General features: G+C 34.3%; 3 protein-coding genes across 7 annotated transcripts; all 3 read left to right on the top strand.

Moving 5' to 3' along the window:
• The first annotated feature begins 567 nt into the window (after positions 1-567).
• Positions 568-3,973, top strand: LOC108658845 (lipase 3). 4 transcript variants are annotated; one of them, XM_089257840.1, is made up of 5 exons: positions 568-720; positions 1,457-1,677; positions 2,598-2,775; positions 2,837-3,198; positions 3,262-3,973. In XM_089257840.1, exons 2-5 carry the CDS (start codon positions 1,462-1,464, stop codon positions 3,826-3,828), a joined length of 1,323 nt encoding a protein of 440 aa, XP_089113966.1. In that variant the 5' UTR covers positions 568-720; positions 1,457-1,461; the 3' UTR covers positions 3,829-3,973. The 4 variants fall into 4 exon arrangements, with proteins under 4 accessions (XP_089113966.1, XP_089113965.1, XP_030239184.1 ...); XM_089257839.1 differs by having other exon boundaries at positions 1,323-1,677; XM_030383324.2 differs by lacking the exon at positions 568-720 and adding an exon at positions 873-1,158 and having other exon boundaries at positions 1,323-1,677; positions 2,837-3,192.
• Positions 3,974-5,198: 1,225 nt separating this feature from the next.
• On the top strand, positions 5,199-7,179 carry LOC108658592 (lipase 1). Its single transcript, XM_030383336.2, has 5 exons — positions 5,199-5,236; positions 5,645-5,756; positions 5,831-6,008; positions 6,088-6,449; positions 6,513-7,179. The coding sequence occupies exons 2-5, from the start codon at positions 5,664-5,666 to the stop codon at positions 7,089-7,091; spliced, it is 1,212 nt and encodes a 403-aa protein (XP_030239196.1). The 5' UTR covers positions 5,199-5,236; positions 5,645-5,663; the 3' UTR covers positions 7,092-7,179.
• A 765-nt stretch (positions 7,180-7,944) lies between these two features.
• LOC115562242 (lipase 1) lies at positions 7,945-11,515 on the top strand. 2 transcript variants are annotated; one of them, XM_089258033.1, is made up of 4 exons: positions 7,945-8,203; positions 9,810-9,931; positions 9,996-10,538; positions 10,766-11,515. In XM_089258033.1, exons 2-4 carry the CDS (start codon positions 9,821-9,823, stop codon positions 11,312-11,314), a joined length of 1,203 nt encoding a protein of 400 aa, XP_089114159.1. In that variant the 5' UTR covers positions 7,945-8,203; positions 9,810-9,820; the 3' UTR covers positions 11,315-11,515. The 2 variants fall into 2 exon arrangements, with proteins under 2 accessions (XP_089114159.1, XP_089114160.1); XM_089258034.1 differs by having other exon boundaries at positions 7,945-8,207.
• Positions 11,516-14,405: the final 2,890 nt, after the last annotated feature.

The following is a 14,405-nucleotide window of genomic DNA, read 5'->3' as shown; positions in this document are numbered from 1 at the left end:
ATTAATTGCAATCAATCAATTTGTTAATCATAAAGAGAGTTAGTCATCTATACAGTCAATCAGAAATTAGTCCATCAGTCAGGAATCAGTCTACATTTACACCAATTTCATCAGACCCTGTTAAGCCCCTGCGCTTAGGGTGTGCGAACATCATTATAAAACTTAAATCAAAAATTTATTGCGATCTAATATTGTATAGTATATGTGGCCCATTTAGAAGTCAACAACAATAACTAAAAATAATTATAAATTATACAATGGTTGTTAGATTTGGAATTCGCTTGCACAGCAGACGCGAGCTTAAAATAAAAATAAAACTAAAATATTGCCTTATCGTCAGTCAAATAATTCGCTTATTGGGTCAGACATGTAAACTGGTTTCGAGACATACAACACACATAGAAACGTCATAGCTATGACGTTCTGTTCAATATGTTAATTAGGTATACAAGTAAAAGAAAAAAGAAGAAAAAAAATGGTAAAGGTAAAGCCAAACAATCATTTAGAGACGAGATATACGAGTTTGCTGTGAAGTTCAGAGATGAGTTTTTGTTTTGTTTTTTTGGGACGGGCTGGGCAGATACAAAGTGTGTGGGTCCGAAACTTGTAATTAATATAGTAACTGCGACGACAAAGTTCAAATCAAGGCAACGGAGGCAAGCCAAACACGATTCAGTCACAAATAGTCGACGGAACGAATCGCATCAACAATTCGAAAAAGTAAACATATTTTTCTTTTATTTTGTGATTTGTTTTGTTGCTGTTGTTGTTGTTATTGTTGTGTGCAAAGAGGTAGCTAAGGGGGAAGTAAGTTTGTATTATTCATATACATATTTATTTATGCTCGCCCGAGCTCAATTCGCCTGGCAACATCATAACAAGGGCTCCCACTCGCGGCACTGAATGACGCAGTTGACATTTACAAGCGGTTGAACGCAGAGCTCAAGAGTTCAGCTGAAACTCGCTGTCCACATTTCCACAAGTCGCGTGCGTTGGCCCAAGTCAAAGTCAAAGACTTCCACAACATCTGTATGCATACATATGTATATCGCATTCTAGATGCTCTGAATTGAAGGCAACTCTAATCTGAAGCCGGACTTGTTTGCCTATCAGTGGCTGACGAAGCCGCGGGTTATCATCGAACTTGACCAATATTTGGTTTGGTTTTATTGTTTTGTTGCTGTTGTTGTACGTTTGGCGTGAATCAATTGAAATTAGTACACACACACACAAATACTCACACAAAAAAAAACAAACAAACAAACACTCGCACACATTCATAAATATACTTAGTTATCGACATAATCGCATTTAATTTACAGTTTCCATTTCGACGCGACGAAAGTTTCATTGGCATCGACAGTCGTCTTTTGTGCCTCGCAGCGATCACAGCACTAGAAATTGTTAATATATATTATATTATACTTCACATATATATATTTATATACATATATAGAAAAAATGTTATTAAGGCCGCTGCTACTATTTGCCGTGTGCCTGTGTCTGGCACCTACGGAGACCCAAGCGGATTTATCATTCATCTTTGGAAATATTTCGCTATTTAATTTGAACTTCAAGACACCAAAACTGCTGGGACGCTCCATAACTGTAAACAGTAATGTGAAAATTGATAGCGATGTGGATCCCAACATACAGGAAGATTCGCATTTGAGTACGGTAAGTGGAAATCACAACAAAATAAAAAAAATAAAAAAAAATAAATAAATAAAGGAAATAATAATATTGTTAAAAAAAACCGAAAATAGCAAAGGGTATAAAAATGCCTAAAAAAAAATAAATAAATAAATAAATAAATAAAAATTTATTGTGATATAATTATAAAAATTAAAATGCTTTCAATTTTAATTATTTTGTGCAGACATATAATTAAATACAGTTATTAAATAACATATTGCAAAGAAAAGCCAACCACAATGTTTACAAAAAATTAAATAAACCCGTTTAGTAGATTTACTTTTTTGTATGTTTTTACTCAGCTTACAGTTAATGGATTAAAGCTGATTGTCGGGTTATTTAATTATCATTAATTAGTCAGAGTAATGTAGATAATAAACCGTGCATAACTGATGATGTTCACGCTTAACAGCAACTTTAATTCATCAATTTTTTTGCACACTGGTATGCTCAACTCATTTGAAATTTTTTTAATATATATATATATTTTTTTTAATTCATACAAAATAAATGTAATTAAAAAATATAATAATTTTTATCTTAAAAGTTGAAAATAAAACTAAATTATTATTAATAATTAATTTATTTTTAAATTATTAATAATAATTAATTTATTATTAATTTATCAATTATTAAAAAATTACAATTTTTATTTTATCTTATCTCTAATATTCTGCGGTTTGCTGCAATTAACTAATGTTACATTAAAGCCAAACTAAGGACTTATATAAATTCGATTATAATATAAAACGGATTTTATTCTTAAATTTTATAAATTATTATTTGGGTGAACAAAATTTAATACATTATAATCATCATTCATCATAATTATCCTTATATATATATATCTTAAATTCAAGTCTTAAAATTAATTTATCTACTACATTTTTCTCTTCTTACAGTATAATCTTATTAAGAAATATGGTTACCCGGCTGAGAATCACAGTGTGACAACTGATGATGGTTATATTTTAACACTGCATCGTATTGCCCGACATGGAGCAACGCCAGTTCTGCTAGTTCATGGACTTTTGGATAGCTCAGCCACCTGGGTGATGATGGGCCCCAACAAGGGTCTAGGTATATATTATGCTGTACGATGCTGAAAACCTAGTTCTATCTAATCTATCGCATTCTTCAGGCTATTTGCTCTATGAGCAGGGCTACGATGTCTGGATGGCCAATGTGCGCGGCAATACGTACTCCAGGAAGCATGTGAAGTACACTCATTCGCAAGCCAAGTACTGGGACTTTACGTTCCACGAAATGGGCGTGTACGATATACCCAAGACAATCGACTATATACTGGATACGACGAGCTTCAAGCAATTGCATTACATCGGCCACTCGCAGGGCACCGTTGTCTTCTGGATCATGGGCAGCGAGAGACCCGAGTATATGGACAAGATTCTCTTTATGCAGGCTCTGGCGCCAGTCGCGTACCTGAAGCACTGCAAGAGTCCGGTCGTCAATTTCCTGGCCGAGTTTCATACGTCGGTGAGCGTAAGTTGTTCTCTGCGATTCTCATTGCGGTTGCTTATAGCGAATTTTTCGCATTCGTTACAGTTTGTGCTCCGGCTGATTGGTGTTCATGAGTTTTTGCCCAAAAACGAGTTCATTGTGATGTTCAATCAACTGATCTGCGATGAGACAACCATAACCAAAGAGATCTGCTCCAATGTGATCTTCCTGACCACCGGCTTCGACAAGCTGCAGCTGAACGAGACAATGTTGCCCGTTGTGGTCGGCCATGCTCCGGCTGGCGCGTCCACCAAACAGATGCAACACTTTGGCCAGGTGCGCAGATCCGGTGAATTCCGGCAGTTCGACTACGGCTGGCTGAGGAATCATTGGCGCTACAACAACATCACCCCACCCGCATACAAGCTGGAGAATGTCAAGGCCAAGGTAGCGCTGTACTACAGCCAGAACGATTGGCTGGCCCAGCCAGCGGATGTGCAGTCGCTGCGCCGCCGGCTGCCCAATGTCGTCCATCACTATCTGGTGGACTATCCCGAGTTCAATCATCTCGACTTCATCTGGGGCGTCGATGCCCGTGAACTGCTCTGGGACTCTATGCTGAAGCAAATGCGCGCTCATGAAATAGATAATAATATAGATACGACAAATTGATTAGTATAAGAACTAAAAGTAATATCGATTTAGTACAAGTCCTATATATACTTACAGTATGAGCCCATTAGGATTGCTGTTGGCCATTATTTGTTGTACATATATTAAATATTTATTAATCGATTAAAGCTTAGTGTAAACAGTAGTAATTACATGTTGTATAGCTGTAGAGCGGACAAGTTTCTAATGTAAATCGACCTACATGTTATACAAATAAGCTTTTACTATTATTAGAATAACTGGGAAGTAGTTTAGTTTATCAAGTTTTGTACACTCATAATAAATAGTAAATAATTGTGTTGTGTAAATACTCATTTGATGTTGGTTTTATAAATGTTGGGTAAATAACAAAATGTACATATATACATATATGTAAGTAACTATGTGTATACAGTAGTGCTTAGAAAAATAGGAAAAGCGTAGAGTTAGTGTCAAACAATATTTAAGCTCATCATTTATCTGATCTATTCATAAATATTTTGAGCATTATATTTGAAGGCTAACCTGTTAGCTCTAGGCAGCTGCCAGAAAAATGAATATATAAAATATTTTAAATATACTTTGGCTAATATATTTAGTTCCAGTAACGTTTGAAACGATCAGTTAGCGCGTTGCCACTTGGTTGTCAACCTTTAAGCTGACGATCTAGAAATATAGCATAATTTAGGGCTTCTTTAAACAATCATATATATTTGAAAATTTAATGCCTTTTGCTTCAGAATCATTTAATTTATAAATAAAAGCTATAAATGAGTATAATAAATTTGTTGTGAGCTTTTATATATTTACTTTAAGTATTATGTATAATATATAATTTTATATAACATTTTGATTTTATTTATCGATATATTTTATAATAATAATAATAATAAATTTAATAATATTTGGAAAAGTAATTCACTCTACTTAGTTTGTTGTACCTTAAAAATAAGTAACTGCATCAAAACCTTAAACACATGCAAGAATATATCTTGATCTAGTTAAAAATTATGTGAAAAAAAGAATAATAAATATTTATGTGAAATACATTTTCATTTAGTTTTTCATAATATTTGTTTTACTTTTGCTATATTATTCATTTATAATTTCTTATTTACCGAAATGTAGTTACTCACTTGGGACCAAGTTTAAAGTTCAAATTGACGTTGAAAACTAGGTGCCCTGTCTTATATAGTACGACTCTAGAGGCAGCTCAAAATTTAATTCACAGATAATATTTTCGTAGAGTATTAAAATGATTTTATGATCGTATGAATATGGAGAAATTCAAATTTTGAATAGTAAAAATGTACTATTTTTAAGTGCATCGAATCGGGCTATTGCGGTTGCTATATAAGGGCTTGATTTTCACAAATTTGGCTCAGTGCAATACAAAATTTTGGAGTGTTCCTCAGCTGCAGTGATAAAGGTAAAACGCTTGGATACCAGTGCAAAAAGTGGAATATACTTCAGATACCTTAAGGATATAGCCAAGGATTATTTATTGTATGAGAGTGATATTTTCTCAATACCTATCATGGAATAAACTTGGATAACTCGTACTACTGGAGCAGCCGTGTCTGAAATGTAACCAGCCTATTTTAAGTAGAAGCAAAATAGAGAGAGAGATAGAAAAAGAAAAAGAGAGACCGAGAATCCTGATGATGTTCAAAAAAATATATACCCTAAGTCTTCTTCAATCTCCTAAAAAGATATATGTAGCTATAATATTCATAACCCTAAAAAGCATTAACCCCAAACGCCCGTAAAATATATATAAATTTGTGCTAAAAATAAAAAAATATTTAAATTATATATATATTATTGTATATTTTAGACAAAATAGCTTTCACAAAATGACTCAATGGACTGTAACACTTATATTGCTCTGCTTGGGTGCTACTTTCGCAGTTTCTCAATCTGTTGAAGATGATGCTAATCTGTCCACGGTAATATTATGGATTCACTGACATTTCTCTAAGGCTTAACCTGCTGTCTTATGCAAATCTAATAATTCCCACAGATTGGTCTGCTTCAAAAGTATGGCTACCCGGCGGAAAAACATATCGTTAACACTGATGATGGTTATATACTCGAGCTGCATAGGATACCAAGGCCCGGAGGCATACCTGTATTCCTCATGCATGGCCTATTGTGTAGCTCAGCAGCTTTTATATTGATGGGCCCCAAAAATGGATTGGGTAATGAAACTAAGGATCGCTTTCTCTCTCTCTCTCACTCTCACTCTCACTCTCACTCTCTTCCTCTATCTCTATGTAGGCTATTTACTTTATGAGCAGGGCTACGATGTCTGGATGGGTAATGCGCGTGGCAATACGTATTCCAGGAACCATGTCAAATACAATGAAGACCAGTCGCAATTTTGGGATTTCTCATTCCATGAATTGGCCATCTTTGATCTACCAGCCAGCATTGATTATGTGCTGCATGAGACCAACCATCCGAGTCTGCACTACATTGGCCATTCTCAGGGCACAACTTCGTTCTTCATTTTGGGCAGCGAACGACCCGAGTATATGGAGAAGATCTTTCTCATGCAGGCCCTGGCGCCCATTGCCTTCTTCAAGAATTGCAAGAGTCCGCCCGTGGTGTTCCTAGGCGCAACTGAATTGACCGGACATGTGAGTCTTTTTACTGTATTCACGTATTTCTGGCAAGTTGATCTCAATCGAATTTTTCTTCAGTTCCTGCGAATGTTGGGTCCAGATGAGTTCTTGCCGTCCGACGACTTTCTGACAATGTTTTCACGAGCATTATGTGATGCTAATCGAATCGGCCTGAAGCTCTGCAAGAATACGCTCTTTCAGTTTGCGGGCTACAGCCCGACACAAACGAATGAGACAATGATGCCAGTCGTACTTGGCCATACTCCAGCCGGCGCTTCTAGCCGCCAAATATTGCACTATATTCAGTTCAGATCATCGAATGAGTTTCAACAGTTTGACTTTGGCCTTTTGCAGAATAGAGTACGTTATTCGAGCCTGAAACCGCCGAAATACAATTTGAGCGGTGTCACGGCCAAGGTTATGTTATATTATAGCCAAAATGATTTGTTGGGCCAACCCGAAGATGTGACCAGACTCTATTTCGCTTTGCCCAATGTGGTTGAGAGATATCTGGTGGACTATCCGAGTTTCAATCATTTGGACTTTTTGTGGGGCATAGACGCACCCGAGCTGCTCTTTGAGCGAATGTTTAAGAATATGCGATATGTTGAAGAGGGGGCGGATAAATTTAAGCTGAATGGGTATAGGGGTAAATGAAACTTAATGGAGTAGAACGATAAATATAGATAAAATAAAGGTGATATGAGATCAATATCTAAGATTTTGATTTAAGATAACAATGAAACATCCCTATATTTTATTTCTCTATTATTATTTTTTCCTTCTACCTAATATAGATATATTTTAATAACATTTTCAATGCGCTGAAGCTATACAAAAACAAAACAAAACCATAATTGGCATCTATTTGTAAATCTTGTGCAATATGCAAACCACATCACGTTGACACAATGCTTGCTGAGCACACAAAGATTGGTCAATGACATTAAATGACATGTGTTAATTTGTTCATAAAAGGATTTTTATTACTATTTACCATTTGAATTTGTCACATATTGTATAATACATCGTTCCATCTAGAGCTCGCTTTCAGAATTGATTCTTTTTTTATCTTGTCACATAATGCAAGTGTGTCGAAAGGGTATAATCCCTATTTGATATGGCAGCACGCTAATAAAATTGTATAAAGATGTATGAAATAAGTAGTTAATTTATAAAATATAATTTTGTACAGAGGAATAAAAATGTGCCTTAAAAGGCTTAAGGGAACTCAATGTTATATCCGAATTGAACTATGGAACTTGTTTGACATTACCCCAACGGATTAATAATTTATGAATGAATTTCTCGTATAAATATTTTGAATTATTTAACATTCGTTAAGAGTAAATTGCAATCGCGTGTGCTGCTTTCGCAGCTGCCACTGAACTTATCAGCCAATAATAAGCATTGCGGGACTCTAGCTAACTAGCTATCGACTACTGATGTCAAGCATCTCACTCGGCGGAATAGTTCAGTGAGAGCTCATCGAGCGTCGAGAGCAGTTCAATAAACGCCAGCTCCTAGGAATTAGCCATAGCTATAGGAGTATATGCAAAAGAGAACTTAAAGCAACATTATGAGCTGAAGCGAATTCGCAGTATTCAAAAGTAAATCCATTTGAAATGGAACAAACAGTATTTTACGCAAAATGTCTGCAAAATCTGTATTTAATTTGCTGAAAATCTAAAGTGAAAGTTTTATGCATTCAGCATTTAACGTGTGATAACGTGTCGTATACGTGATACTGTTTAATAATTGTAATTAAAGTAAGTATATGCGAGAGCATAGCAAGTGTCCTTATTTTGTGCCAACTTAAATTCTATTAGAAAAATTTGCATACAAGGAATTCTAAAGAATCGATGAGCATTAATAATGTATTAGGGACTGTACATAATATTAAAAATAATAAATAATAGCAATAAATATTCAAAAGTGAAGTAAATAAAATATAAACAGAAATCTGAGCAATAAATTCAATTCAATTAGAGTTAATTTTATCAGAAATTTGTTTTTAAGATGCCAAGCCCCAAGTATATAAATGGCAGACTTGCAGTTATTTAACTGCCAATGAAGCTAGTCCCACGTCTTGACTGTGAAAGATACACTTGTTATCTGATTTTTCTCTACGAAACGAAGCGTGCATGAATATATGTATAATAATAAAAAGAAAATACTATTTGACGAGACGTCACGCCCAAAAAATTATATTTTTGCATGCTGTTAGAAAAAGTATTGTAGCAGGTTTAGTAAACGTCAGTAGATATTTCATATACATGTTCTACTATGAACCCTCCTTAGCACCTGAGATAATCCCTTAAATATTCGAATGTTTATTTTTATTAGAAAATATTTTTAATATTCTAAAATGCATACATATTTTTTTGGACCACTCCTTTAATATACCTATATTTATTTATTCATTTAAAAATATTTGCCGCGTTTACAACTTATATTAAGGTGTTTGGTATGCATTAAAAACTTTTTATTACAATTATTTATCATTATATTAGTCGACCTTATATATTATTGCTTATATAAGGTCGGGTAATACGAGCTTGTAGCATTAGAATTCGCTACATAAAAATCTATGATATATATGTATATATAGAAGCTGCCACAGAGGTCATTATTTAGAGCTTTTATTCCAGATTGCCTTCAAATGTGTATAGCAATTCAAATATGGGAATACCCTATATGATATTACAAAATTATATATCATATATACATCAATATAAACAAATTTGAAGGCAGAGATTCCGTGGTATCTAAAGTGTTAATATTACGATGATTGTGTTTTCAATACGTGGAACTACATTGTAAATTTCACACTTTCAATGTGTTTAGGGTATAAAAAGTAAGCAAAGGAAGGTGTATAATTATGTCTATATATCCAAGTTTAATTGTTAATTAAATATTAAATCAATTTTTGTTAAAATTATTGTTAAATATATTTTTACATTTGCTGTACATTTTATATTATGTTATATTAAATTATAACATATAAAATATATTTGATGTACCTTATACCCTGTCTTATATTATATCTGCCTTACAATTCAAAAAACCTTGTCGGATGTATTTACAACTAGTTTCATCTACTTATCACAATTTCTGACAAATAGCAGAATCGATGTGAACGTTGCAAAAATCTGTGTAACATTGAACTTGAACCAGACATGCAATTTATTAATAAAATTAGCAATTCTATAGTTTATCGTAATATAATTTGATTAGCTTGCTTACATTGCAGGTAAGTGTGTCAAGCGGATATATCACCAGATAATTGATGCTTGATAGCGACAGCCAGTTTAACTAGTTTTTAACAGTGAATACTATACGTACTAATAATAAATACTATATACATTTTAATAGAACATATTAATATGAGGTGCTTGTATTACTGCCTGATCAGTCTGTGCCTCAATGCTAATTGGCTGCTGGCGGATATTATAAAATACGATCCAGAAATTATTGAAATTGCGCATTTACGAACAGTGAGTGTTATTAAAATATTTGTCTATATAATATAATAGAATATCTCTCTTCATCGATTATCAGCCGGGTTTCATCACAAAGTACGGCTACAAGTGTGAGGAGCACAGAGTCGATACCAAGGATGGCTTCAGTTTGACACTGCATCGCATACCCAAGCCCGGGGCTCAGCCTGTGCTGCTGGTGCATGGTCTGCAGGACAGCTCCTCGGCCTGGGTGATGACGGGTGCGGAGCATGGCTTGGCCTTTCTGCTCAGTGATCGCGGCTATGATGTGTGGCTGATGAATTGCCGCGGCAATCGTTACTCGCGCAAACATCGCAAATTTCATATATTGCAGCGACAATTCTGGGACTTTTCGTTCCATGAGATTGGCGTCTATGATCTGCCGGCGGTCATTGACTATGTGCTGGAGCACAGCAAGGGCTACGATCAGCTGCACTATGTGGGCCACTCGCAGGGCACCACAGCGGCCTTTGTGCTGGGCGCCGAGCGACCAGCCTACATGAAGAAGATCAAGCTGCTGCAGGCGCTCGCCCCAGTTGCCTATTTTAAAAATGTGGAGCTTCCTCTACTTCGAGCGATTGCTCCACATGTTTCAGGCATTATGGTAAGTTTCTTCATGAAGTGAATATATAAAAAACAAAGTTGCAAATTAATGAGTTAAATATTCAGCATTAAAATATTTTATGCATATATATTTATTTTGAATATTGCATAAGAATATATTTTATAATATATAACTTTGATTTGACATTAAAAAAAATATATATAATTATTATTTTCAAGTGCAATTTCTCCTCTTTCTAACTCTAAAATTTCCATCATATTTTACAGAGATTCGCTCAAGCTCTAGGAATCAATGAAATACCACCGGAAACAGAAGTGTGGCGTGAGCTGTCGTATAAATTATGCAGCTTTGCATTTCGATCAACCTGTATGGAGTTTATAATGCAGTTATTTGGCACGGACTTGGATCAGATGAACAGCACACTCACTCCCATCTTACTGGCCCAATATCCGGCTGGCAGTTCGATCAAATCATTGGGGCACTATGGTCAGCAGGTGCTGAGCGGAGGCTTGTACAAGTATGACTACGAAGATCCGAATGTGAATCGCCGCTATTATGGCAGCCCAAAGCCGCCGGCGTACAAGTTGGCCAAGATCGATTGCAAGGTCGCCTTGTATTATGGCCAAAATGATTTGCTCGTTGCGGTCAAAGATGTGCAGCGGCTGCGCAAGCAGCTGCCAAATGTCGTGCACGATGAGAAATTGGCCTACAAGAAATTCAATCATCTCGATTTCCTAGCTGCCATCGATGTGAAAGAGCTGCTCTACAATAGCATGTTTCAGGTCATGGAAAAGGTCGACAGAGGAGAGCTGTAGTTAAGAACGGTTTATATAAGAATAACATGATGAAATGAGTTTAGTTAATATATGTAATATGTCATATGTATTTATATAAAAGTTTCATATGACACTTATCTGCCTCAGCCAGAAATTGTTCTTAGAGCGAATAAGTATAGACAAAAATGCAATTTATTTCCAACTCTTGCCATACACAATTAGGAAAATTTTAATTTGAATAAATATACATATATTACAATTGTATTATATATATTTTATAATGAGTTTTATTGATATTTTTGATGTTTATAAAATAAAAATAACAAATTCAATTTTAAAAATTTGTATTATTCTTATTATTATTATTATTATTATAATTTAAAAGAAAAAAAATATATTTTTACTGCTGAAAAAAATTGTCATATGTAATATAAAAACATGTATAAAATTTTAAAAAAGAATCACAAAATTATTATGAATTTATATTATTGATAGAAAGCAAAATAAACTAAGATTCTTGCTAAAATGTAGTAAAATGTAAAAAGTAAAAATGAGTATACAAAATAGAACAAATATTTTGTTTATTTTTACTTATTTATTTTATTTTGTACATATATTGTCTGCCTGGTATTAATACAGCATTTTAATATTATTCCCATGGTGGATAATAGGATTATAAAAGCATGAGAGTATTGTATCAAACCGTGTGCCTCGTAATTTAAGTTGACGTGCAGACTCCACGTGCGTATATAAATACTTATACTTAATTTATAATAATAACAAATAAAATTAATAATACAAAAATAAAAATTATCGCAAATCTAAAATCCATAGTAAAATAAGTAAAATAAAAATCTTTAAAAATTTCCACTCTATTCTCTGTAATAAAATCTTTCTTTTAGCCTTAAATAAATTCACCAATAAATCATTACTTATGATCTGTATGGATTCTAAGAGTTCAGGCACAGCAGCATCTGCATTTACATATAAGAGTATTCGAACTTCTACAATTCAAAGATTTTGCTCTTTCAATAAATTTGCCAACGACTCGAAACTCGCATTCAGCTGTGAGCTATGCTGGCTATTTAATGTGTTTCAGGCATGGATGAAGCTATTCAAAATTTGCCTTTGCCATAATTCGATAATATGTTAACAAATTTTGCATTTTGCGGCAAACGTGTTGCAAGTAGCTAAGTGCTATTAAATGCGGCACAAATGCGCCAGCTGAAGTGTCCAGAGAGCCACTTAAAACAGACACTCAACTATACAAATAAATATATACCAATTTATATACACACTTCATATATGTTCATATATATAAATATATTCCAAATGCACTTTGCATTGCACACAATTATTGTAATTTTCTATGAGGCAGTGAAATGGAAAATCAGATTAAATATTTAAATCGTAGAGCAGTCTGTGGCTAGAAAAAACTACGTGTATATGCCAACACACACATGTATGTGTGTGTGTGTGTGTGAAAAGCTCTCTATAACTGTGGAAAATTTATTGCAAGTACGTTTTATTTAAATGCTTTTCATGCTGACAATGACAGCGGCGGCGGGTCTGAAGAGCAGACCAGAACTACGTGGGGTCAAGAAATGTCCCATGACAAATGCAAAAAGCTGCCAAAAAATAACACACCCATGTATTGGCATGTGTTTGCAAATGAGTGTGTGTGGGTGTGGGTGTGTGAGTGTGCTTTGTCGACAGCCACAAGAAAATAAAAGTGTCATTTTATAAATGCAAACTTAATCATTTGCAGTCTGCAGCTGGACCATAAAACCAAACAAAGCTTCCCAGCCCAAATTCTTAATTGATTTTTTATATATTTGATGGCATTTATTTTTTAATAAATCTGTGCAATAATTGAAAGATATTAAAGTGCTGCATATGCATAGCTGAAAGGTAAACTGCCTTATATAGGTATATTTTATTATAGGGCGAGTCCAAGAAACAAAGAAAAAACACACAATTTTAATTATTATTAATAATAATTATTTTATTTAGTTCAAGAGATTTGTGTATATAAATTTTTGAATATGATATCTCTCAAGTGACCCAGATAATAAAATAAGACTAACTTAAAAACTAAGCAATAATAAAAAAAATTAAAAACAAATAATAATATAACAAAATAAAAAATATATCTATCAATTAAAAATTAATGTGAAAGAAATATTACAAAAAACTGCTAACTGCTAACTGCTCTTAACTTTTTATATTTTCTTTTTTATTTTATAAATTTTGTTTATATATTCTTTTTAACAAATTATTTTATTTACTTTAATTCCATAATCATTTATTTATTTTTTCAATTCTTGGCGCCTGTTAAGTATATATTTTTTTAATTTTTAATTTTGTATGTTAAAACAACTTTTATATTAGAGCTTTGCAGCACGAAGTCTACTTGATATCGTTCTCAATTTTGATGCTGCTTATGTTGTTGTTGCTGTTTTTACTGCGGCTAAGGCTGAGTCCTCGTAACAGACATGAGACACTGCTCCCTGCACACTGTGACATATCAATCATGTCAGTTGACCAAGCGGAAATCGAGTTTTGTTTCGTGCGGCCGTCTGTCGCCAGTGTTTGGGAAGTTTTCTGGTAACTTTGCTGCCTCATCTTTGGCTGGCCGAAAAAACATGCCACCAATATGCTGCTGTGAATGAAATTCGTTAAAATCCTTTTGGCCACCTTTTGTCTCAGACATTTACATGTTGGCCTGCTCTCGATTTGGATGCTGCTCTGTATGGTTGGGTGTGGCTGAAAGCCTGTTTGTTTGGCTATCCACATGGGCTCATGGTGTGTCCTGTGCGCTGCATGGCAAGTGATAAAGGCGACACCCGGGGCAACTAACTAAAATTTGATGCTCGAACAAAAGCCGCTTGCCAAAGCCAACCAGCAAGCCAACAGCAGCAAAACCAATCGAAGTCAGTTCAAGATTTTGCGTTCGGATTTGCATTTGAATGAGAAATGAGAAGTGGACAAGTTTGAGCTTAGAATTTTATGCAGTTACCCTATGAAAGGATATAAGAAATATCAGATTGAATGGGGGAAGATATGGGCATACCTTCATTCTTCATCCTCTCATGATGTCTGTAGCGATCAAGGATAAGAATGAGTTATG

The sequence above is a fragment of the Drosophila navojoa genome, chromosome 3, assembly GCF_054131105.1.
Source record: "Drosophila navojoa isolate 15081-1374.11 chromosome 3, UAZ_NAV_1.0, whole genome shotgun sequence".
Classification (NCBI taxonomy): Eukaryota; Metazoa; Arthropoda; class Insecta; order Diptera; family Drosophilidae; genus Drosophila; species Drosophila navojoa.
Note: the sequence above shows the minus strand (reverse complement) of the source record. Positions and strands in the feature narration are given on the sequence as shown.